Source organism: Falco biarmicus, chromosome 4 (genome assembly GCF_023638135.1).
Source record: "Falco biarmicus isolate bFalBia1 chromosome 4, bFalBia1.pri, whole genome shotgun sequence".
NCBI lineage: Eukaryota > Metazoa > Chordata > Aves > Falconiformes > Falconidae > Falco > Falco biarmicus.
The window spans coordinates 857,120-884,269 of record NC_079291.1 but is presented as its reverse complement, the minus strand read 5'-3'; the positions used below and the strand labels follow the sequence as shown (position 1 = coordinate 884,269).

Below are 27,150 nucleotides of genomic sequence, written 5' to 3'. Positions count from 1 at the left end.
TTAAGAAAAAAAGTAGTATAGCATTATAATTAGCAATGTAATATACCATCAGTTATTTTAATATAACACAACGCAGGAACCTGTTAACATTTCACTAAGAAAAGCTCAATGTATTTTCTACGAGTTGAAGTCAGTACTTTCAAATTTCTGTTTGTTTTATTCATTCCCTGTCTGCAACACAATCGTGCCACTTCATTTCTCTCACTCTCAAACGGAATTATCTTTCTTTTATTATTATTAATTATTTTTCTGTGTGCGCACGTGTGTGTGTACATACTCCTTACCTTAGAAAAGTTCTTCCTTTGGTACGTTCAGGAATAACCATTAACTTCCATTTGCAAGAGCTGAACAAACCCCACAGAATTCATGCTGAGCTAGAATCTGCTGGTTTAATTCCCTGCTGGGAGTCTGCCAGTTGGGAAACGCTGACCAGCAAGTACAGGTCTTAATTACACAAATCCAGAAGCTGCTGCCAACCTTTCCCCATTGAGAAGCATTTGCTTTCTAGTGTTCTTCTTGATAAACAGATTATCACCCAAACATAATTTATTGCTGCTTTATATTGAAAGTAATTAAATGAAGAAACCTTTTAAACTCAAGGGAATTTTAATAGGTTACTTGCAAAATGTTATTGCAGGCAACAACTTGTACATGATTTTAGTTCCAAACCCACCAAAAAATTATACAAATCAGCATTGTAAAAGTGTCAAATTAATGCCTTACAGGCTTTGCTGGCAGAATTAATTTCTAAATTCTAGATGTGGGGAAATGTTACTCTCATTTTTTTCCTTTTCTTTTTTTTTTTTTTTTTTTTTAGAAAAATTTACAAGTGAAATATTACTACAAAACTTTTTTTATAAGGAATTTTTGCAAAACATTTACATTTTTACCATCAACTATTTTTCTGTTTCAAAATCATTATGTAGATTTAATACCCTATGCTGCACATCAATTCTTGCAGGATGACAATTCAGTGACATGCATAAAAAAACACCACAAGGCATTAAAATGAAGACTTAAATACAAATATTGTTGCAATAAAACAGTTATAAAATTGAAAAATAGGACCTAAACATCATGCTTACTTAACTTTGACAAATTAACTTTTTCTCCTAGATTACACACTTTTATTACTGCTCTCGTGAAAGAATGTGATAAATAATGACTTAACACCAATTTCTAATGTAATCGGCAACACATACACAAACCTAACCAAAGAAAGTATATTGTAAGAAAAAAACTATTCTAACACTGGAGTTCTACCATGGTAAATACACTTTGCACTGATAATTACAATAAAGCAAAAATTTTAATGGTGGCAAAGGGAATGAACAGTGAAATGCCATTAAACAAGATACTACTGCACATCTGTGCCCTATTACTTACAACAGCTATATCCCACTGAGTCAAATAAAGGACATTGAAATTTACGATCCTTTTAAGACAGAAAAGTGGATTCAGAATGGTATGCAGAACAGACTGTCAAAATGTTTCTAATTCCAGCGGTAAAATGTGCACCTGCTAACACAAGTTAATGTACTTGAGATGCTATGAAGCCAACCAGATTTAGATTTTGATACATCTATAATAGGGATTCATTGCAGATTAAAAATGACTTGTTTCCTATCTGCATACATAAGTATGCATGAAAAAATTATATATGAAATGGCTGTGCAGAATGCTCGTAACTTCAGTTTACAAAAATTGTTAACTTCTAGGAAACATGATATTAATATTAGGAAACTTCTTCTTTAGAAGAATTTATAGCACTGATTGTGAAGCATAATGATAAAATATATATTTGACGTTTCATTTCCTATATAATAAAATTAACAGTTAATACTACCTAATGTTCATCTGTATTAAATGTAACATCTAATTGATTCTGATGTTTTAAATCCAGATACATCAGTTAAGAGTACTTTAAATAAAATATACAAAATAATGTACAAAACCCAACTAAAATTTAAAGACTCTGTTACAAGTCTACAAAAGCTTTAAGAAACTTGAAATTTTTAACCACAGTGTAAAATTGTTTTTCTTTAATCTCAAAGCTTTTTATGTAAACTGAAAGTATAAAATACCTTCAGCTTAGTATTTTGCTACAAAGGGCTGGCCTAAAGTGTACACAGTGTAAACAATGATTGGTATTTCTCTTGCTTCAAAAATACAGAAAACACCACAAGATTGATAAAGTATTCAGATGAGAAGTATATGTTTTGTGAGGGAATGCACAAGGTAGCTGTTATGTCTCTCAAACCAACAGCTACCAAACACATTCTTCCTTTTGTGATTTGCAGGGAAAAAAAAACCAACTTATCCTTTTTGCACTGTACTTCCTTTAGTTACATCAAAAATATTTTGGTATAGAAATCTTTTAAAAAACTGGTCATGAGAATTATTACCAAATGACTGCATGTGTAAAAGGTTACATTTATGTCTATGGGAAGTAATTAAAAATCCTGAGTATGAAATATTTGGCCATCTTTCCTCCTTGTACATACTGGAGTTGTCACATAGAAAATGCAGTTTGTTTTTGTTGTTTTTCATTTCCTCTATATTCCTATCAGACTGGCACATCTGAGAATGTAATCAAGCTTTGAAGTCAAAAATTGTGTGGTAAAAAGATAACTAAATTCCTCTTTCCCCAGTCTGCTTTGTGGTTGGAGGCTCAATGTACAATTTGATAGGTAACATATTTATTACCAGCCCACATATTAACTTTGAAGAGAAAATAAAGACAGTAATATTTAGGGGAAAAGAGAGAAAACATTTACTTTAAGTATTTTTTTTTTGGTTAAAATGTGATAATTAATTCTTTTCTTTGGCTATTAAGTCAAAGCATAAAGAACCCAGCACATCAACCACAATATAATAAACTAGTATTTACAGAGAGAAGATACTGGAGAATGAGCTACAACACTCAATTGTCTGATTAATTTCCATGAATTCTAGCAAAATTTAAAAACATTTAAATTAAAAAAAACATTTAAATATTTAAAATCGAGGTTTTATCATTCATGTTACCTATGAGTTAGAAATGGACCACAGATGTTTTAAAATATAATGAAATGAAATTCCAAAAATTGACACAAAAATTGCCATATTAATTTTTCATCCTACATAAAGATACCATTACTTTTGTAAAATCTTACATTAATATCTTTCTATGCTTTGTCTTTCCTACTGTATACACTATTCTACATAACCTTAGCTCTCCAAACAAAGAGAGGAATTAGAACTCACTGATTGTCATTTATACACACTACTATAATGTAGTGGTCAAAATTAATCTGAGGTCCACCTCAGAACCACTTTGCAGCATGCATCATCCAGCTGCTATTTGAGTAATTCCAAAACTTGAGAAAAGACGGCCAAAATCAACTGATGTGTTCTACGGACTGAGCAAAAACCTAAAATATTTCCACTATTGTTCAATCTGTATTAGTTTTGCTATGCCTTATGGGAAAAGGATGCTCTCATGAAAATATAACAAATTTATTTTAAAAACAAAGTACCTTCATCAAATGATATTAATCCTAGTCAAGGTCCACCCTGTTTTACATTGATATTATCTTGATTTTATAAACACGTTAACATACAATGCTAAAATAGCAGGGGAAAGTTCATTTAAAATCATTACATGATATACAGACATATAACTAAAAAAGTACAGTATGGAAATAATATTCCCCCATCTGTTTATCTAGTACATCAATTTGCGCTGTTTGTATTTTTGAAATTTTTGTCTTGTTGCACCGGTGTACACTTCCCATGCTGACCCTCCAACCTGGAACACTTACAGAAGTCATGACTGAAAACATGATTTCCTGCTCTGTAATCCACTTTACCAGCCCACTCCCATATCCTGAAAGGTATGTAAACTTAAGTGCAGCACTAGGCGTCCATAGAAATGATCCTTTCAGAATTCTTCCATGTTTGTTGAAACATTAGGGGTTGCTGGGTTTGAATCTTGAGAAATGGCAGCAACAGTGACAATTCTTGGAGAACCAAGAACCTCAGTAACTGAAGAGTCCAGTTCTCCTGAGGTAACAATAGCTAGGGCTGTTCCACCACCCTTCTTGTTCTGATGAGTCTTGACGTGTTTTGAGAGATGGTCACTTCGCATAAACCTTTTAGAACATTCTGGGCATTCAAATCTCTTTTCACCTTTTTTAAAAGAAGAACAAAACCAAAATGTTACTGAAGGAGAGCACTGAACACTGCTTAATCATTTGAATCTGACCCTTTTCTATTCAACATATGAAGTCTCGTTAAAATAATATATTTTCTTCTCTACCTGTCTAATCTCCAGGTGTGATCAGTTTAGTCATAGGCTTTTTGCAATCTACGCTTCACTACTGAAATGTTTGCAACAAATATTTGCTATGCTATGATTATCTGGCGAGATGTTTGAATTTCAGGTCACCAGAGAATTTTCATAGACTTCCAAAAACCTGGCAGAGAAGGAGAGGTAAAAGCCCTGAAAGAACGACTTGATAACAAAAGTATAGCAAAACTGCTATTTAGATTACAGTGATGAGAAGGGAATTTGGAAACATGAATCCCAAAGTTCCATGAGGATGCATGAAATCTATGTCAAAATAGAAATTCAGCCTACTAATGTATACATTACATTACATGCATACATTACATACAAATGTAATTAGCACTTATGCTTCAAGTGCTCTCTGCTGATGCTGTAAAGTTGGGAGGGGAGGAATGACAGGTAGACACCTTCTGGGGGCTAAAAATATGAAGGCTGATAAAATTTTTGGTTTCTAAGAGGTCCATCTTTCCAATATGAACAGTTAAGAGAACTTGCTTTATCAGTTCTCACTTGAAACTTTATGAAACTTCATGAGAACACAAACTCAGATGTACGGACGAGGTCAGTAAGTTTCTTAAGGATTGAGCTAGTCCAAGTGAGGAAATGATGACCCTGGTCCACGGCCAATTCTGCATGCCTGATCTAAATTTGTCAAATTTTGATCAGACACTAGCTACTGCGCATCACCTATCTGTGAAGAAAGTCATCTTTTTCTAGCATAGGTACAGAAGAACAGTTTGAACAGATCTGATTTATTTGATTTCACAGTTTGAATTGATCAAAACTGACATCTACCACTTCCTCTCTCTCAAAATTAATTTATTTAGGTTTAAAAGTAGTTTTCAGAGATCCTAATAAGTGAGAACTTTGACATCAGTGTGTAACCATGGCCACTATGATTCAGACTTGCTGTACTATGCATACAGAGAGGGCTGACCAACCTGTGTGGGTTCTTCGATGTCTTTGTAACTCATCACTCCTTGTAAATCGCTTGCCACAAAAAATCCAGTTGCATACAAATGGTCTTTCACCAGTATGCCAGCGCAGGTGTGCTCGAAGATGAGATGTCTTGCCATAAACTTTTCCACATCCTTCAATATGGCAGATATGTTGCTTCTTTTTTCCTGGCTCATTGCTGCCTCTAAAAAGATCAAATTTAAACAGGTAATTATATTGCTAGGTATTAGAAAATATATTTCATGCTAACAGAGGCAATTATAATCCTCTGTCTAAAAAGAAATACACAAACATACTTTTTAATAGAATCATTAAAAATGTAGGCAATATAAGAAAATCTCATGCCCAAATGAGGCAAGTGGTGATAAGGTGCCCAAATACATACTGGTAAAATTTACATTTACCTTCCTTCTCCCTCTCTGCAATTAGGACACGAGCAGGCAACTCTTCTCAGTCTCTTGCCAGGCTGCACTTCCTGGTCAGAAGCCTGCTGAGCTTGCTGCAGCTGCACTTGTGTGATCTGATCAGGACTAACAGCACCAATTGCTGCATTAGCAATGCCACCTACTGCTACAGTAACAGGAGCTATTGTGGCTTGTTGTACTTTCATTCCATCCTGTCCTTGCTGCTGACCTGTAAAATAAGAAAGTGTTTGTACCTTTCATTTGTCATTTCAACAAGTGGAATGCAGAAATAAACTTGACATGTTTTATAGAAGAAAAATCCATCTAAAGTTAGGAAAAGCCACAAAACAAGTTATAAATCCGGCCTTTTTCCTGAAGCACTAACAGAGTACTTACCTGCTAGCTTAAGATAGTGCTGTTTAATGTCATTTGTTATTAGAACAGTACAAGACTGCAAATTACTGATACTAAGAAATGTGAACTAGTTTAACGAGCGTTTTATTTTTCTCAAAAGCTGAAATAAATAAACCATTAAACACGAAATAAATGAGAAACCATTAAACGAAAATCTTAAGACAGAAATATTGTTAAATCTATTGCCAATTAATGTCCCTCTAATAACCTTTGAAAACATATCTACATTCAGAAAATAAAAATTACCTAATTTTAGAAGTTGCTTTATGGCACACACAGAATTGCCTCTTCTCCTACAATCTGTCCTGAATCAACATTGAGCCACAAAGGAAAAGGAATGTTGTAGGATTAAACTTGACCAAGCTAGCATACCAGGGCTTTGTTGTTGTTGTTGTTTTGCAGGATTCTCTACCTGGGATGGGCAATCATGGTTATACACACAAACTGTGGGGGGGGAGGAGGTGGGGGAGGGGATAAGAGGCTGGAGAGCAGCTCTGTGCAAAGAGGTCTGGGGCCTGGGTTGATGGCAAGTTCAGTATGAGCCAACAGTGTGCCCTGGCAGCCAAAAGGCCAACCACGTCCTGGGGTGCATCCAGCACGGCATAGCCAGGTGGTCGCGGGAGGTGACTGTCCTACTCTACACTGCACTGGTGCAGCCCCACCTCAAACACTGTGTGCAGTTCTGGTCACCTCAACAGAAGACGGACATCAAATGATTAGAGTGTGTCCAGAGGAGGGCAACCAAGATTGTGAAAGGCCCCGAGGGCAAGACTTACGAGGAGCAGCTGAGGTCACTTGGTTTGTTCTTCTTGGAGAAGACAAGGCTGAGGAGTGACCTCATCACAGTCTACAACTTCCTCAAGGTGGGCAGTGGAGGGGGAGGTGCTGATGTTCTCTCTCTGGTGACCAGTGAAAGGACACAAGGAAATGGAATGAAGCTGCATCAGGGGAAGTTCAGGTTGGATATTAAGAAAAGATTTTTCACTGACAGGGGGGTCAGTCACTGGAACAGGCTCCCCAGAGAAGCGGTCATGACACCAAGCCTGTCAAGATCTCAAGAAGTATCTGGTACAACGCGCTTAGTCATCTGATTTAGTTTTAGGTTGTTCTGTGAGGAGCAGGGAGCTGGATGCAGTGATCCTTATGGGTGCCTTCCAACTTGAGATATTCAATCATTTTGTTTTGCAGAAGGGAGTATGTTTTCAAGAATACTGGAAAAGCAGCTTGACTGAATCAAATAGAATTCTAAGATTGACTTGATAAATTAAGAATTCAGTTTCACTACATAAGTACATTGATCTCATTGGCTTTCTTGATCAAAGGAAATCAGGATTACTGTCTTAATATTAAAGCAAAATAAAGACTATGCTATTATAGGTAAGAAGTGTAGTTTCTTAAGCAGTAGGGTCATATTATATTTGGTTTAAAATGTAGTACTATATGGTCTAAGAAAATAACGTGACAAATGAAATCTGACACAGAGATCTGACTTCCAGCCATGCTCTGACAACACTGAAGGCCAGTTCCGCAGTAACAAGAATGGGACAAAACATCATTAGATGCTGCCATTTTCAAAAATTCAGTGCCTTCATACAAATGGGAAATAAGAGGAAATATTACCTACTTATTGAGAAAGCGTAGTGACTGACCAAAATTCCTTAGAATAAACTATAATATTTTAAGATTTGTAAGTCCTCAGTATTGAAGTATTAATTTAAAACTTAGAAATCCTTTGGAGGTAACACAATTCAGAGAGATTCTAATTGATACTCTAACTTACTTCTCGGGCATCTGTAACAGACATCATCAACGGGGATAAGATTGAGAACACTCTCTCTGAAGTCTAAACTGCCTAGACACCAAGTGAGTTCATATACAACACAGCACAGGACCATGGCTACTTCATTCACAATAGCTGAAGAGATATATATGCTTGGACAGGCTATCTTGTGTAACATCATGATAACAGCCATAGATGAAACCTAACACACACCACTTAACACCACCATGTACATGCAGATAGGTTAGGACTAAAGAACATGACATACTGAGAATCTCCCAAAGTGACCTGACTGTCATCTAACAGGCCACTGTTGGCTACGGGAAACAGAATAAGTCTCTCTTGTGCTTAGGGTCAGTATCAGGCTATTTTCACCAGAAGCGCTAACCAAATTTTCTCAGTTATCTCTCTTGGCTTCCATCTGGAACTTGCACCTGATCTGCCTAGATATGAATAAACATGAATTCCTTGTTTTCTTAGGCAGGCCACAAATATTGACAGATGCTGAGTACTTTCGGTTCACTGAAAAGAGCAAGGACAAACCCAGAAGAGACAATGTTTGAATCCCACTTGCTGTGGGCAGATAGATAATAAAATAAAAGAAAACAAAAAAGTTTGGTATTCGCAGCAGAGGAACCATAGAAAAAGAATGACAGGCTTAATCATGAGTGCGAAGTCTCAGTATGTCTAGGACAGAACAAAGTCTTTCTTTTTGCAATAGCAACGTACTGGAAATAAATTTATTTCCTATATACTTATGGGAAAGAAAAGTGCTTATGAGAATCCTTGATGGAGAATATGATAGGGTAAGGAGAGCATTGTGGTATAAACACAAATAGTAACATTTAGTACTTGGGTCTAACAGTGGCAGAAGAGGACACAAACTTCCAAAGAAATTGTCAGTCCAGGGGCAATTCCTTGTGAGGCAGTTAAGCTGCTGAAGTGCTGGCCAAGTGCTATGAATAGTTGCAGTCAAAAAGACTGATCATTTTTGTTATATCTAATGCTCATCATAACATGATAATGTGAGCACTTGTGTTGAGAACCAGCTGCAGGTTTTGGTTAGCCAAAGGTAAATAAATAACAGGAAGAACTTGGTCAGCTCGTAGTCTTTTGCAGAGCACAAAATCTGTTCATTAAACATACCCAAGATGTAACTCTGAATTCACAGAGCAGCACTATAAATGACGAGTCTACAAGTGGTCACTGCAAAAATTAAAGATGTAACAGATATTACAGCCACACCTACTGCAGAGAACACACCTGAAGAGCATAATTTCCTCTCAGTTTTCCCTTTCTCTCCGAGTTTCTTGAATTGATATTAAAGTTTCAATGCAACTTCCCCCCAGGATGCCAGACCAAGGAAGATGTGAATTGAGGAACTCGAACCCTGAGGTGGATGACTCCTTGTTTTCACTCTGACTAGCACCACAGTGATGAACGTCCAGCACACAAATCTTGCTGGACCTGACTATTCCACATTTATGGGGAAACCTTTTCAGCATTTCTGAGAATCTGATACATTGTGCTGATGCAATAGAAACCAACTTGCAGCCTCTAAGTCATGAGATAACCAACCACTCAAGGGTCTTCTGACACTTCTTCAGAATATCAAGTACCACTGTTGACACATACTTTATCTGCTCCAAACTCTCCCTCCCCGCCACGAGGGCCATGCATACCTCTCAGTATAGGATATAGGGCACACACCAGTGAGCTACCACCTTAATCTATTCATTAAACACGATACAGTATGATACATCTGAGTAGAAATTCTTCACAATAACTTTAAAGGTGACAATAAACACACAAAAGAGAAAATGCCAATAGTAAAGTTGCTTGGGCAACTTTAATTGCATAAAACAAATGCATTTAATTGCATTATCGATATGGTTTCAGTAAACAGTAATTAAATGACTGCTCTTTAGATAGCATTAACAAAGTTATTACATTTTCTAATGTGAATTTTGATGTCTTTAATCTCACAGAGTTGCTATTTTAAACTCCCTTCCCTTGGATTCCACTTCCTAAATTCAGAAATGAAGGTTCCAAAACTCTCAAAATACCACAAAATACCCTTATTTAAAGACCTAGGCCACAATATTAAATAAGCAAATCTCTACTTTTTGAGGAAAGACTAACTGAAAGAAGCACACATATCTGATAAATACTCTCTGCCAGAGATTTACATAGTTATCAGAAAACACTGGCAAGTTCAGTAATGTAATTTCTGGACTTAGTTTTTGTTTGGAACTCCTGGAAGAGCATCCCAGCAAGCTAGCACACTAGTAGCATCCAGGACAACAAGAAATGCGTCTATTCTCATTTTAAAGTTGTTAAACATAAAATTCTTTACTCTTGTCCTTTGAGAGTATCATGAATGCATTTTAGACTAGTTAAGAAAATAATTTCTCTTGAAGAAAAATAAGAAATTTTTCACAAAAAAAACCTGACAGAACATGCCCTAGTCTAAAACTTAAAGTGAGCCTTCTATGGTCTTGACTTGTATGGGATTTTAATTTTTTTTAAATTATGTAGTAGAATCCACTACGGATCACTAAGGGTTTTAACTTTTACATCATTTATACATATTAAAGGAAGATAAAGGAATTTCATATTTTCTTAAATCAAGTTTACTGAAGAAAAGATACGAGAACAAATAACTGTTGATATGAGTTTGTCAGCAGCCTACAAAATTAAATCAGGGCAGCTTAAAAAAAGTTTATAAAAATGACAGTTTTTCAATAGGGATGTTCTAGATATAAATCAGCTTTTTATTTGAAACAAACCCTGCTTATTCTAAAAACAGGTGACTGAGAGGTTATCCATACAGGAAAAGAATGACCCGACACTTTCTAGATGGAGAAAAAAGACCTATTAAAAATAATCCACATGACTTCTTACTAGGGGCATTAAAACACCATTTAAAGACTTCCAGAAATTCTGCTACAATCATGAGATCACTTGACATCGCCTCCAAACCACAAGACCTGATATCACTACACTTCACCATTCAAACCTTTCAGTAACAAGAGCTCTCATGTTTCAACACACATTTCAGAAAGCGTTCTAAACAAATCATTTCAGGAGGGCGCAGTCACACTTCAGTTCATTTATGCTATTCTATATGAGTTGTCAAAGCAGTCACGGCACATTTACACTTGCTTTTAGAAGACACAAAGTTTTTCTCTAGTTTCCATTATTTCTTTAATAGTAATTTCCTGAAACTGGGAAACATTCTTGATTAACAAAATCATCACTGAACTTGTGTATGACCGAACTTCATTGTGCATGCTGTTGGGTCATAATGTTAAGTTACAGCAAAATTTAGGTGCACAGAGCAACACTGATACCCAACTACTCCATTTAATTTCATTTTCTCTCAGGTCCAAGTTCTGTCCTTCTTTTGCATAGTACCCATTTATCTGACCACAGGACAACATGCAAAGAACAAGGCAACCTGGTACTTATTTTGCAAATCATGTGTAATAAGACTCTCACTCATTGCAATATTGCATATATGACTATGACTGAACGTAACTGAGACTAACATCACAGAAACTTCCAAAGCTTTTCAAACAGAAGAACCTGCATCATTTCAGTCACTATTTTTTTCCATTTAAGCAGTTAAGTAAATGCATTACTTATTACCACAAGATACAGGATTATCAAGCTAAGGGATTGCACATCCTTTCTTTTTCAGCATCACTTACTCAGCTTTGCAATTTTGCAGTAAAACTGCATCTTAGCAGTTACAACTTGTATACACATGAGTCTATTAGCACATTCATGCAAGAAAACACGACAATTTTAAGTAATTACTATGAAGCCAAATAACTACACACATATGTATTTCAATCAGTTTTAGGCTTTGTCCTGTTTTCAGCGGGGATGGACTTAATTATCTTCTGAAGGAGCTAGTGCGGTGCTCTGTTTTGGCTTTGATGTGAGACTTTTCAGTTCCTCACGCCTTGTTAGCAAAAAGGCTGGAGGGGCGCAAGGAACTGGGAGGGGACACAGCCAAGGCAGTTGACCCGAACTAGCCAAAGAGGTATTCCATACCATGGGATGTCATGCCCAGGTGTATATACCTGGAGGGATGGCCAGGGTGGGCAGATTGTTGCTCAGGGAGGGGCTGGGCATCTGCTGGCAGGCGGTGAGCAGTTGCATTGTGTGCCCTGTGTTCCTTTCTTCCTTTCCCTCTGGAATTTATTCTTTTCCTTGCCCTTTTCATTGTAACTGTTATTATCATCGTTATTATTGTTCTTTCGTTGTTATTCTATTTCAATTATTAAGTTGTTCTTATCTCAACCCTTGAGTTTTACATTCCTTTCCAGCTCTCCTCCCCATCCCTCTCGGTGAGGGGGGAGTGAGCAAATGGCTTCATGGTACTTAATTACTAGCTAGGGTTAAACTATGACAGGCTTCAAAGCTAATTTGCAAAACAATAACTCCTATAACACCACCTGAATTATTAAAGAAAGCTACTTTCCTATAGAAAGTAGGGCAAACATTTAGGTTATTAGGCTTGGCCACCCATCATAAGCCAAAACAAGTTTCCTTTCAGTACTTATTGCACCTGCATCCCTATTCTCATTCACCTGAAGTAGCAAGCATGAAAAACTACTCTGAGGCAAACAGGGCAGAAAGGGAAGAAAAAGATTTAACTGTAATGATCCACAGAAATCATGGTTATAAACGTGGATCTTTGAAGGATGAGAAATTTAAGACTAAGAAAAGGACACTAACTTTCTGGTACTTAGTTCCCCAGAATAATTTGTTTAGATTTCCTGTTGCTGTTGTGTAACCGGCATTCAGCAGCCAAAAAGATGACAGCAGTAATGACAGAAGTTCTCTCAGTTGTGTGCACCTTACTGAAAAATCTGAGAAACGCAAGTGCAAATTGCACTTGTACCTAAAGCCAGAGCAGCTAACGTTGAGAGGAAAAAAAAATAATAAAATTGTTCAACTGCAAACTCTAAAAGTGAAACACAAGGTTGCAACTGACATTCATAATTCCATGTATATTACTACAGAACAACTAAGTAATGTTAATGACAGTCCGCAGAGTCCCAGAGCTCTACAAACACCAGAGCTGATGCAGCAACTCCCCCATTCAACAACTTACTAATGCAAGGCAATGGGGGAAAAGAGGTTTCTAATTTATATATGTTTGTATATATATAGATAAGTATATTATGAAGACTATGCAATTCAGTGCTACATATATGGCACGCAGACAATTCTGCTCTCTCTTCTACCCTGAAGCAGTGGTTTATAAAGACTTAGGAAGAAACACTATGTGCAGAGGAAAAAATTCCCAGAACTGAAACTGTAGAAGAACTGATGAAAGGGACCCACACAGTCTGTACAGATCAGTTTGGAGTAGAGTGAGGAACTTGGATTCACCCAACTACTACAAGAAATTTGGGTCATCACAGCACATCACTGCGTCCAGATGCTACTACAAGCAGAAAGCTTCCAGTGCGAACTGCAGCATCAACTAGATATCTGTCTTTTCTACCTTGTACAGGGGCTTGGCAGCAAGTTTCTATCTTTTGTCTGTTGCTGACTTGTACAAGATTTGTGAGTACTTATCCTCTCCTCCAAAATTTTCCTATATCAAATATCTTAGTGTGTTCAAGAATCAGTGAACAGCATCATAATTAAGCTTACCTTCTGTGCAAAATACGACTTAAAAGCAGGAGATTTAAGGAAAGTAAAAAGCAAGTTTAAGGGTTTTAAACACCTTAAAAAACCTGAAATTATCTCCTTTTGTGGAAGAATCTTACTGGCAATGCAAAGACAAAACACAATGCCCAAAGCTTCATGACTGTAAAGTTTTACCTAAGTGCTTTAGGATAAAGTGTTGAAATAACTTCAGGTTGAGACAGAAAAGGGCTTTTCCCAGCTGTTGGTATCTTCCATTAAACTGAAAGCTAGTTTTCTTTTTATTACTCTATTAAACACAGAAAAGAGCTACCACAAATACAATACAAAGACCTACATAGAAACAACAATGTAGTCTTGCACAACAAAATAGAGGTTTCAGTCAAAGCAAGGCAATACCTCTGATCGATCTGGATGCTGTGACTTCAGATGGAAAGAAAATATGGTCAATTTATTAGGTATACTAAAGAAGGAGATGGAATCAGAAAAGTGACTTGTTATACTGCTGCTAAGGCAAAAGATCCTTCCAAAACCCCCTGATTTTCATCACCATTGAAAAAAAAAAAACCCAAAAGAAAACAGTCAAAAAGAAAAGTCTATTTAGGATGAGTGTTCAAGAATACTTCTCTGCAGATGAACACAAGTAGTTCCCTAATACTGAACCTTAGAGCAAGCAAATGACTGAAAACCCAAGTACCAGCTGTGCTGTAGAATGTCAGATGCACTAGACGTACACTAGTAGTGGATCTAAGAAATTGAGGTTTTCAAAGTTACTTTCATGGAACATCTCCTACTACCCCATCACCTCACCCCAACTCTCAGGTTACCCTACAGCTTACAGGCACAACAGGACATGGCCCAGTTCTTTTTCCAACTCTTCCCCTTAACTCTGAGAGAGATAGGGCTAGAAAGAAACTTGTTGACTATTAGTCTCCACAGTCTGACTACAGGAGCTCAATACCTGACTAACTGTAACAAAATTAAAAACAAAGGAAAAAAAACAGTCCCAAAGAAATGCCTGTGTTACACACTTCTGCCATATGGAGACAAACCCACTGGTCTCAGGAATTGGGTTTTTTTAGCATCTTACTTCATTTTCTGTATATTAACATGGAAATAGTAATAGCCTAACGTTGAAAGGACAGAAGGAGGCTGACATGAAAAAATGCAAGCTAAGTTTCCAATCCTTTATTTGGTTTTTTGGCAGTAGGGGTGGGGTTTTGTGTTTTGTTGGTTTTTGGTTTTTTGTTTGTTTGTTTTTTACTATGTAAGTTTAGCTAGCTTACGTATTTGACACTTGAGCAGAAGGTTTATGAATGCTCTTGAAGTAAACATTTTGGCTATATGAAACTATCTTCATATTGATCAAGATAACTAATCCCTCCTGTGCAGAGGTGTATTTACTGTTAACAGGTACATACATGGAAAATCCTTTCAACAGAAAGATAGCCAACTTTAAAACCAGGTAAAGTTGTACACCAGTTGAAAATCTACTCAGAATAAAAAAAAAAAAACACCAAACACTGGCAACATTATTAAAAATTATCAGAAAAACAAGATTCGTAAAGCATCCTTAAAGACCTTTTACAATAAGAGTAAACATGAGACACAAACCTTGGTTTTATAACCAACTATGGGCAAATAGGCTAACCAACAAAAGATCAATTTGTTTATTAAAGATGCAAAAACTGTAACTTTGTTACAGCCTTCGCTGTGCAAGGACCAAAGCAGCTACATATTACAGAAACACAAAAGAAGGGTGATGCAAAGATCTAAGATGCAAAGATCTCCAGGATCCCTTCGAAGTTTGCCATCTTCTTCCGTAACATTGTTATCCCTATAAAAACATAAGCTTAATCAATCTTGTTGATTCAGAATGAACGGAAGAGCTCAAGGTTTTCATCAGTTACCTCCTGCTGACCAACGAAAAAAAGACAATAAATACCCGCGTTTTCTTAAACTGCAGCATCTTGCTTAAGGGAAAAGCAGACACATCATCACTTGAAACTACTCCATATTTAAGGAAAGTCAAGACTTGCACCTAACATGTAGGTTAAAACAAGGCAGGTTTTTTGGCAGAAGGATATTAACTGATCATTTTCTCTTCAAAACACAATGATACTAAGTATGCACGCTGGGATAACATGGTTTACCAATGACCAGCCAATCAAGGTGCATGACTGGTATCCACTATCAGTAGTATTAAACATCACTGGAAACTCCATTCTTAAGAATGGATGCATACAGAAATCCATGTAACCATACAACTATACCCCAAATTAACCTAGGATGTGCTGAGACACTACAATTCTCAAGAGACTACAGATATCCAGAGCTATTGTTTTGGTGAAAGTGTTATGACAAGAGCAAAATACTAAATTACATTTCATTACTCAGTCCTTACTACTTCCAAAGCCACTATGCTACAGCATATAAAAAAAACAACTCTTATTAATTATCCATTAAAATCACAGACCATTGAAAAGTGTAGTTATTTTTCAGTAACTACAGTTGATACTTTAAATTAACATTCCCCTTAGAACATGACATTCCATTCCATATATAGTTATATTTTTCAAAAATCATAATTGCCATTAAACATTTTTAATATACTAACACAGTAATAATTGATCCATCTTACCTACCGGTACCAAAATCATATGAAGCTTAGTACTCCATAATTTAAGGTACACTGAGGAAGCTATTGAAATCAGATTTAGATTATGGTTCTTGCAGAGTCCTCACTCTGGGTGGTAATGGAAGAACAAAAAGGTTGGCTTAGTGTGGATCTAACCACCCTTAAAATAAAAATATTTCACATCTTCATCAGCCTGTTAGTATCACTTGGTTAGTTTCCTTGACACATTCTGAACAAGAAAATTCAGCCAATTCATTTCCTGCTCTATATGCTCTGATTTCTGATAATAGGCAACCAGAGAGGGGAGAGCAAAACCAGATATTCTCTGAGAGTGCACCTGTATTGATGAAACATTTTTATAAGACCACATACTCTAATAGGGAAATAGTTTTATTAACACTCTTTGAAGACTAAAGAAATTGCATTTAATTCTTGAAGTTAATAGCATAGAAACAGCTCATTAGAAACCTATTTCACCTGGCAATCACGAGCAAAGTTGGTACTCAAAATGTTTCCCCCTTCCTACTTTATCTACAGGCAATGATGAAGTCATGCCTTGCTAGCGAGTCATTGTTACCAGGTTGTTCTCCATAGGCAAATTAGCTGAACAGGTAGATTGCACATGCCTTATGCACCAATTTCAGGAATAGTATATTGATATTTTTTTGTTAAGCTACCATCACAAAGGCCAACGTTTGTTTTTACCAGCATAGTTTGTTGTTGAACTGTTTCTGCCACTATTTTGGCATTTCAGTTTAAGAAAATCCCACAACCAAAGCAATTTTGTCATTAGAAGACTAAATGCTTCTCCCATAATTACTCTGAAGCATTTGAGAAGGATGCCAATCTTACAGTATTTAGAACACTGTGGTTCTACAACAATTCTCAGCTCAAGGCAACCTGAGAACAGTTGTAAGTGACCTTTCATGACTTTGGAAAAAGCATGCTCAATTTCTATACTCCTCCCAACTACACCATCAGAATGCCAAGCAACACACTATGAAGTGAAAAACTAAGACAGACTCTGCATTTTTTTTTTCTGGTTGGTTTTTTGGTTGGTTTTTTTTTTGTTTGTTTGGGGTTTTTTTTGTGGAAAATAGCTCATTTCTTTGTACTTATCTTTTTACTGCAGATTCCATAGCTTGCAGCTTCCTTCTTTCAAGATGTTTGCTGCAGCTTGCTTGCCAATGAACATCCAGGGAAACACTGGATGTTATTCAAAAAAGAAAGATCATGCAACCACCACTCTTCAGCTCCTTTGACTTCCACCCTTGGTATTTATATTTGCCAGTTTGCTTGCATATACCATGGCTATTTTAAACCCTTTTCAGCTTGTTACCACTTACAGACATCCCTCCTTACTTTGCTACACAACTTACCGAGTTCTGCTCATACATAAAGCACATTAACGCAAGCAGTGAGACCCACAGGTTACATGTCATGAAAATGCATTTTCTACAGTTCAACAACGTAAAGTGTAATATTCTAGGACTTCAGACTAAACACTTTCCCCTCCCTTGATAACAAGCATATGTGATAGAGATAATAGAAGACTGAGTGGTATAAAGGTGAATCAAACTTTTAATTTTTCACAATACAGGAGTTTGAGAACATTAAATAAAAATGTATCTTACATAACAATTAAGACTATTTATTGCAGACTTGTATTGAACATGTAAAAAAATTACTCAGACTCAAAAAAGACAAATTCACAGAAGATAAATTAATCGAGGATCATTAAATATATTTTTTTAAAAAAATCCCACTTCTGGCTCAGGAAGATCTGAGGTGCAGATCACTGAATAGTGGGAGAGTATCTGAGCAGATTATTCTTGCATGCATCACCTGCAGTCAGCATCAGACAGGGTCAGAAACACCTTTGATTCTTACATTCATAGAAGCACAGAATGGTTTGGGTCAGACAGGACCTTTAAATATCATGTCGTTCCAACTCCTCTGCCACTGAACAATGGTCCCTGAGGAACATCACCGATTCTCCATTTGGAAACTGAGCCATTGATGGCAACTCTTTGTGGCCAATCCAGCCAATTCCTTACCCATCAAGCAGCTAATCCATACAACCCGTATCTCTCAAAGGCTATCTTGTGGGGCCGTGTCAAAGGCCTTGTGTAAGTCATGCTAGATGATAATCAACTGCTCTTCCCTTACCTACCAACACCATCACAGAAGGCAGCCAGATTGGTCAGCACAATTTGCCTTTTGTAAAGCCATGCTCGCTGTCTCTAAACATCTTTGTCACCCACATGCCTCAAACATAGCTTCCAGGAGGATCTGTTTCATGATCTTACCAGGCAGAGAGGTGAGGCTGCCTGGTTGGTAGCTCCCAGGCTCCTCCTTTTTACTCTTTCTAAAAAGGGGTGTAATATTTCCTCTTTTCCTATTCCTGAGTTACATGCATCAAATCTTATGTATAATGTTATTTCTGTTTGAAGAATTTGGTAGAATGTTTCAAACTCCTCTGCAAAGTTTGAACCAGAATGACAGTAATATCTAAACAATGTCCTCAGCCTTTGAACAGTAAGTCATAAAACTAGCGACTGTCACACAAGAAGAGTTACGAAAGAAAGAAAGGGAAGAGAAAGCCTTGAAGAATGGCTGAAGCTGGATGGAGACAAATAAGAAAAGGCACAAGAAAATGGGAGGCCTGAGGTACAACTACCTCAAAGTGCATAACTACAAAGAACAGTGCAAGGAAAGTAGCTACTCAAAGAGAAAAGTGCCTTAGTGACTCACATTACTACAGCATATGAAACAGAAGGGTAAGGTTCATGATGTTTTTAAAGTGCCCCAATAGGAACACTTGATATTGAACTTAATTGTCATTAGTAACAGGTTTAGAGTACACAGCACACCCTGGTTATTTTGGTGGATGAACCCCAAATGCCCCATAATTCAGACCATGCCACTCCTCATCTTAAACAAAATGGCTTGGAGTTGAGTTGCAAAATGATGGAATCTGGTGACTTTTGGCTAAAGCAACTAACAAAGCTTGGACTAACCACACAAGTAATATTTTCCACTATTTTTAAAACAAAAGTGTCTCATACACTTTGGTATGGAACAAGCACCTTCATCATCATGTATCAAAATCTCTTCAAGATAAATAATTAAGCTAGACACAAGTCTGATCTATTACTTCCCCCCCCCCCCCCAAGAAACAGGAAGTTATTCTGAAAAGACATCATCTCCACAACTACCATTAGATTCCCACTGTCAGCAAAAACAATTAACAAGTTCAGAAAAAGCTTGTGACCTCTTCTGAAGGCTCCAGTGAAAGAAACCCTACATGCAGAATGCAAAATTCTACAGAGAAGCCATTAATACTCAGCATTTTCTTACAGTTTAACTGGTCTGTTTTATCTCACCCCATATTCTTCAGCATCCACAAATGTCCACATTTTGTGCTATTCCTAAAACAAACTCCAGTGTGCCGAGTTACAAAAAACAACTTAGCCCACCAAAAGGAAATGGTTTTATGAAGTACATATTTTTCTTAGAAGCATCTAGTACTAAAATAAGTTCCTCCCACATAGTCACTTACATTGTCAATTAACACATCCAGATAAATAGTGCCTGAAAATAAGCTTCAAGGCGGCAAAGGATATGTTCTTTTAAGAAGGGGATGCGGGACAGGAATCCTTTGAACTCGCATCTACAGCTATCACAGCAGAAGCCTCAAAAAAAGGCAAAGGAACTAGTACCTGCTTGTCCCGAAGCTCACAGGGGCTAAATTCAAGAAGTCACCACCTATCAACATTAAAGGCCATGTCATTCCACCCAGAATCGTGTATAAACCAACAACAATTCACACAGCACTGAAGAACGGCAGTTTCCTTTGTACAGAACTAGGCTGCTTAAAGGCCGTGACAGGTACTGATCTCATAGCAAGGCAGGTATTTGTAGATCCCTGCATGCTGAAATAAACACAGTTGCTTTTATGAAGTCCATTGATTGTTTGATTAGTACTTAATTAAATAATTGTTTAAAGAATCTGTTTTTAAGGCTCAGATACTTAGGTTCTATTTCTCATCCAGCTTTCTTCTATACATCTAATTACTCCTTTGACTAACACTCTGCACATCTCAACAAAACTTCACAGAATAACGTAGACTGGAAGGGTTCTCTGGAGGTCATCTGGTCCAGCCACCCTGCTCAAGCAGGCCTATCTACAGCAAGTTGTCCAGAACCATGTCCAGACAGCTTTTGAATATCTCCAAAGATGGACAGTCCACAACCTCTCCGAGCAATCTGTCAGTGCTTAGTCACTCTACCAGGAAAAAAATTATTTTCCTCTACATCATAAATAAGAGTTCTCCCTCAAGCCAGAAAGTGAAAGGACGGGAGAACTTCTCTTGGTTTGCCCTGCTTTTTGCCCACACACAACATACAACCCAAACTACCACACTTACAAGAACAACGGTTGAATTTTTACTGAAAAAGACAAGAACAACAAAATCTAAATGCACTTACTCATCTTGCTTGGTTTACAGTAGAGCCTACACACCTTGGGACCAGAGACTTTGAGTAACAACATTTACAAAAAGCAGACCAAAATATAGTATTTACTTGCAGATTTTAATATTTTTTTCTTCCCAATGTGAAAACTGTCTCTTTTGAAATTTGTAATTCATTCAAAAAAAAAAACCAAAAAAACCCTCTCAAACTAGTTCTATAGCTTATTTCCAGAACAATTTTAAGCTAAGAATTTTTGTTATTTGCAGTTATTTCAAATTTTATTGCTTTACTAATTAATTTAGTAATATGAAAAGCTAAGAAAAAGGTACCTGAAATTACCCCATTGTAGAAATAACTAGGAAAACCAATGTTCATGGAACAGAACTACAACACAAATAAAAGAACAGTTATTTCAGACAACTACTTACTGTGATTTCTGTGGGGTTCCCCTCCCTGAAACTCAGCTGCCTTGATCATCTGGGTTTGCTTTAAAGACAAAGGAACTTCAGGGTTTTTTTCCCCTAACAAAGTCAGAGCACCTGAATCAATGCAAGGGGATGAGTCCTTCCCTCAGTCTCTTCCCTGACACTTTCTGCACATCCTCCATATGGCTCATTTCTAACAGCTACTTCCACTCCTCATTTCTAGCTAATGATCCACTTCTGGATAATTCAATTAATGTACAAAAGAGTTCACACTGACAAGCTCAGGTACTGCAGAAAAAGAATGGAAATACCAGTCTGCAGACGTTGAGGTAATCAAGTGGTTTATTTTTTCAAAAGGTTTCCTGTAACAATAATAGCAAAAAACATTTCAAATAAAAAACAGCAAATCTGAGGAAGTTAGTAGCCCTGATCAAGACAGCTTATTTCTTATAAGTGGCAAGCAAACTTTAGATTTTGCCATGTTTGTAATCTTCTATTTAATAACCATTCTTTCCTTGAATACTTAATATAGCATGAAGAACTGCACATCAAGCTCCTCGTTCTCCTTTCCATGCTACCATGTCTCCCATTCCCAGAGTGTAGCATCAGGAAGTTTCATAGGAAAGAAGTAGAGATAAACAAGAGAAGGAAATAACAACTAATCTCTCACGTTCTGAAAGATTGTTCTTTCTCCATAACCTCAAGCCTTGGGGAACAGAAATAGTACCTTTTATATGAAGAAATGGTCACTTTATATGAGGATTAACTGCTGCTAGCATCAAATTAAAAGTGCTATGGAAACAGCCATGGGAGGGGGCAAAAGGTGGAGGGGAATTCAATGGTCACAAAACTTATTAGTTAACATACGAATCCTGTATGACTAAGGCTTGGCTTCACTAGGACCATACTTGTGACTCATTCCCCTTCTTTCATCCTCAGTTACAAATATCAATCCCTTCATTTTCCAAAAGACATCACCTGCAAGCAGAGGTGCAGTCAAGATACCTGAGCAAAATTATATTCAGAATCTCTTGTTCTAATATCTACTAGTGCGTACTGAAGAGTTGTACACCATTAGTAAGAAGGAAAAAAACCAATAGAACTGCATGCAGAAAAGTTTCTTCCTGCACCCACAAATCCAGGCTGTTCTCAAAGCATGCTTCCTATGAAGTCCCTTATTGAAGTAGGGACTTCTGTCTACAATAGTCAACCACCACCTTCTCATAAAGAAAAAAATTTGTCCAAGGCAAATTGGACTGCAAGATGTAGCAGCTGGTCAGCTCCGGCTAACAGAAACTTTTGAACCATTACAGCTAAACACAAGGTCAAGATTTTAATTCTTATTACCCAGATTAAGATTTCTGTAACGCTCCTTAAGTACGCCAGGTTTAGTGCAACCCAGCTCTTAGTATTTCAACCTGCCATCAAGTGCCAAAGCGTACCACAGCAGAGGGAATTCTCCTAATGGCATATTTCTTATTACCAAACTATGCTTAGCATCCTCAGTAATGTTTCAATTAAAGGGAACAATCCTTTGCCCAGTTAAACATTTTTCATTTAGCACAGGATTATCAAAAAACCCACAACCAATTAAGAGTCAATATGATACTAACACTTGTTTATGGAGACTGGACAGTAGGTAAACACGAGGGTTTTTTCTTACAGTTTTATCCTAAAACACTGTGTCTATAGTCAGGTTGCTGTTAAGACAAGAGTCTATTGTAACTACTACAAGAGAAGACTTTTACTTGTATGAAATAAAACCAAGCTCATGTAAGCAGTTATCAGACTGACAGAGAGAACCCCTAAATCAAGTTTAACCTGAAAGGTTAAAAGTCTGCAAATTTTACATATAGTTGCCCTTGCAGGTCGTCGCAGAGATCTTGCTCAGAATTTGCTTTAGAACTAAGCTCTGTTATCTGTCCTAGACCTTTTAATAGCTCCTTTCCCAACTATTAGACCAGCATAACCAAACAGGCATTTCATAATACATATCAAAAGTTCATCAACAAGTACTGGGGTACAGTTACCAGTATTGTATTTTTTTTAAAAAAAAAAAGTCACAGAAGCTATGCTGTGCATAAGCATACCTTATTCCACTCCATCTCTTTGCAGAGCTCAAACTTTTAAGGAAACAACTTTAGAAGCTAGTCCAGAATGCAACAAATAGTTCCACACAAACACATGCCATGCCAAGATATCCCAGTTCACATACTGTCACTCTTCTCACCCTATATCCCCCAAGCAAAGAATGGGATTACGGCTTGGTTGGAAAATGCTTTTTGTTATTTTTTTAAACCTATCAAAGCTCTAACAGTAAAGTTTCATGTTCACTCCCACAGCTTACAAATCTTTACTAAGATGGAGAACAGGATCGTTTAAGGATAGTTATCCAATACAAAGTTCCATTTCAATTGTCCCAACTCAATGTTTAGGAGAAGCGTCAGCTATTTTAAAACCTGAATTTTAGAGATAAGTATAAGGTATTTCCTCACAGTTAAGGGTTTGATGTTCGTTACGGAAAATCCTGAAGATAGTATTAATTTCAAACTGTCCAGTATTCTTGCAATAGTAAAAACACCCAACAAAACAAAATGAATCTGAAACTTTGTCAGACCACTCACCCGCAACACTGGTAATGGTAACAGGAACTCCTTGAACTTGCACACCCGCAGCACCCAGGTTGGCAACACTTACTGTTTGAAGATTAGGTACTGAAGCAAGCTGGGCAGCGTTCAGAGTGATGGGGGTACCAGCAACAGCCACTGGTGCAATCTGGGCAATGGTTGTGCCACCACTTGAAGACACAGGGGTAATGGTTAGCTGTTGGGGTAACCCAGCATTTTGAACTTGAAGATTTGAAAGGCTTTGCAGATTCTGAACCTGTACAGTTTGCCAGCTGATTTGCCCTGATGGTGTTAAAGTTGGAGCCCTGATGAGCACCTGAGTTGGACTTACTGCCTGCAGCTGAACGTTCTGCAAAGGCTGCTGCTGGATGGTCTGTATAGTCTGCCCTGACTGGAGCTGAAATGACTGTGGAGGAATGGCCTGAATAATCTGCTGTTGAGGCTGCTGGATCTGGATCTGCTGCAGAATAGGCTGACCTACGATTTGGACCTGCTGAAGCGAACCTGACTGATCCTGGACGTTCTGTAGTCCATTGGATTGCAGCTGACTGGAGCTCTGGGCTTCAGATTCTGTAGCAGGTGTCTGAGATTCTTCAGTGGTCTGCTCTGAACTGCTGCCTGCTGTGCTTGTGTATTGGCCTGTTTCTGCAGAGCTTACTAGCGTGTCACTGCTAGTTAGAGATGTCGAGGCAGTTGTTGTAGAGGTGGAAGATGAGGAGGGAGACTCTGGCATTGTACTGACAGAGGCAGAAGTGACGGGTGTAGAAGCCAGCTGATTTCCGTTGGAAACTCCGCTCTCTGTAGACTGGCCAACTTGACCTGAGCCTCCTCCAGCTGCCACATTATTTATCACAGGCAATGCTAGCGTTACCCCACCAATGTTTATAGGTAACGTCGTTACAACTTGCGCCTGAGTACCAGGAATAGTTTGCAGTTGTAGTGGTATGGAAACACCAGGCCTAATTTGGACTGGAACTGTCTGATTTGCTAGGTTTTGAGCAATAACGTTCCCCGAAGCTGTCCTGTTTGCAGTTGTGAGGATAGCTTGATTATTCCCTGCAGGAATAAGCTGAATTTGACCCTGTATGTCTTGCAGACCAGTAGCATTAGATGGATTGATTTGAAGTTGTTGACCTTCTGTTGTCTGAATCTGTGGAATCACTTGGTATTGGACACTACCGCTTGGATTTTGTACTTGAATGACCTGGAATTGTCCAGGGGTTGTTGCAGAAGAATTGCCCGATTTGGTTTTTGAAGGAGATGCACTTCCATTGTTACTGCTGGAGGGACTTGCTGCACTTGAGGCAACAGAAGATCCTTGTTGAGCAACATTATTTTCTTTTGAAGCAGAAGGAGCAGCAGCAACAAGCTGCCAAGCATTTCCAGCAAGCTGAGTTGTTACCAATTCTAACTGCTGTGGCTGATTCTGAAGCTGCACCAAACCTTGATTTGGATCTATAATAATCTGCTGCTGTCCAGTTCCTTGATTCTCGCCAGGAGTTCCTATTTTGCTGCAAGTGGCTGCTAACAAAGCGAGAGGTGAAGGCTGAGAATCCTATCCGTAAAGAGAGAAAACAGAACAGATTCAGAAGAGCATGAGTACGAACCATCAGAAGTAAGCATTAAGGTTTACACAGGAAGCAGAAAAAAAAAAGTGCTTCTGCACAGAGACCAATAAGACAGCTCTGATTAAGGAAGTGTGTATTTCTGTAAATAATTTTTAAACGTAAAGCCCTCAATCATCAACGAGTATGTGACAGCCATGACCTCAACTGCATCCTCAATCTAGTCTTCCCCACCCCCTAAAATAAAGAAAAATACTAAAAATCTTTCTATTACAGAAGAAGCAGCTGATCACTAAAAAACACAATAAAAAAATTAAAAAACAAACGAAAAACCAAACATGTCCAGGCAGTAAAATTATTGCACTAAACCATGTTTCATCCAACTCAAAGAAAGATGCCCTGAGCAGGAAATGCTGTTAGCTGAACATTTCATTTTAAATGCTAATAGTTTGGGCACTTCCCTATTCGGGTGTGTGTGCTTTACCTGTGAGCCTCCAGTTTTCCCTTTTTTATTATTATTGTTGTTATTCTCTGCCTCAGGAGATTTCTCTCCCTCTGTGGGCATAGTTTCCTCCTTCTTTTGATCTGCAAAAATATCAAGTGTAACAGGTTAATTATTCACCTTCATTTATACAGTAACAAAACCTCCGAGCATATCCTTTTTGGTTCCCAGCTTGTCGCCTTTACCTCTCCATAAAAACAACAGGGCAAATCGCTATTACAAAAGAACGAGTCCTAAGAAACGTGGTTTGAAACCCAACCCATGGGGGCTGGAGAGTTAACACCCAGAAAGGGGAGGTTTGGTTTCCTCTCCCAGAGACAGCAGGAAAAAACCACCCACAACCCTCCTCCTCCTCCTGCCCCCTAAAGCATCGACGGCCACTGAGTGGCCGTCGATGCTTTAGGGGGCAGGAGGAGGGTTGTGCATGGGAGGGAAAGAGGGAGGAAAAGAGGAATGAAGGAGGGAGGGATGTGCACAGGAGGGAGGGTTAGCGAAGAAAGGGGGAATGGAGGAGGGAGGTACGGAGGAGGCAAGTCGGAGGGGCAGGCAGGGGAGGCAGAGAAGAAAGGGGGCATGAGAGGAAGCAGCACGGATGGGCGGAGGGGCAGCAAGCGAAGAGCGGGGTAAGAAGGGGGAGAAGCGGGGATGAAAAGGGGGAACCCGGGAGGGCGGGATAGAGGGGGGATGAAGGGTGGAGGGAGGAGCGGAGGGAGGGAGGGGTGTGCACAGGAGGGAGAGAGGGAGGGGGTTACATACCGCTCATCCCGCATTAATGCCCCGCTGAGGCGCCGCTCTAGGGGGGAGGAGAAGGAGGAGGAGGAGGCGGAGGGTGGGGTGGGGGTAGCGGGGAGAAGGCCGGTCGCAGCCGGAGCTGGGAGGAGCGGGACGGCCTATTTTTCCACGAATGGCCGCCGCTGGGTTGTGGCGTAGCTGCCTCTCTCTCCGCCCGCCGCCGCCGCCGGCCTCAGCCCGCCGCCTTGAGTGACAGCTGCGGGCCGGGCGGGCGGTGCGGGGGAGGGCGGGCGAGCGGCGGCGGGGGCGGGGCCCGTCGGGGCCCGGCTGACGCCCACTGAGCAGGAAACCGAGCCCCGCCGCCAGCCCCTCGGCCGCCCCTCTCCGCCTCAGCCCGGCTCCCCACGCCGGAGGCAGAGGAGGCGGGGCGGAGGCGGGACGCGGCTCCCCGGGAGCCCGGCCCCGACAGGCAGCGGGGCAGGCCGAGCGCCCTCGTCTTCCTCCTCCTCCTCGTCTTCTGGTCGCCCGCGCCGGGCGCGAGGGGGCGTGGCCGCCGGGGCGCGCGCGCTTCGGGGTGGGGGCGGGGGCGGCCGTTGCCCTCGGTGCGGGCGGGCGGCCCCGGCTCCCGCG

The 27,150-nt window shown here is 39.0% G+C and overlaps 1 protein-coding gene across 2 annotated transcripts; it reads right to left on the bottom strand.

The window, feature by feature from the left end:
* SP4 (Sp4 transcription factor) lies at nt 1–27,150 on the bottom strand. 2 transcript variants are annotated; one of them, XM_056336128.1, is made up of 6 exons: nt 26,545–27,150; nt 25,771–25,871; nt 23,719–25,276; nt 5,692–5,920; nt 5,272–5,471; nt 1–4,170 (listed from the first exon to the last, which is right to left on the bottom strand). In XM_056336128.1, exons 1-6 carry the CDS (start codon nt 26,549–26,551, stop codon nt 3,923–3,925), a joined length of 2,343 nt encoding a protein of 780 aa, XP_056192103.1. In that variant the 5' UTR covers nt 26,552–27,150; the 3' UTR covers nt 1–3,922. The 2 variants fall into 2 exon arrangements, with proteins under 2 accessions (XP_056192103.1, XP_056192104.1); XM_056336129.1 differs by lacking the exon at nt 26,545–27,150 and adding an exon at nt 25,974–26,099.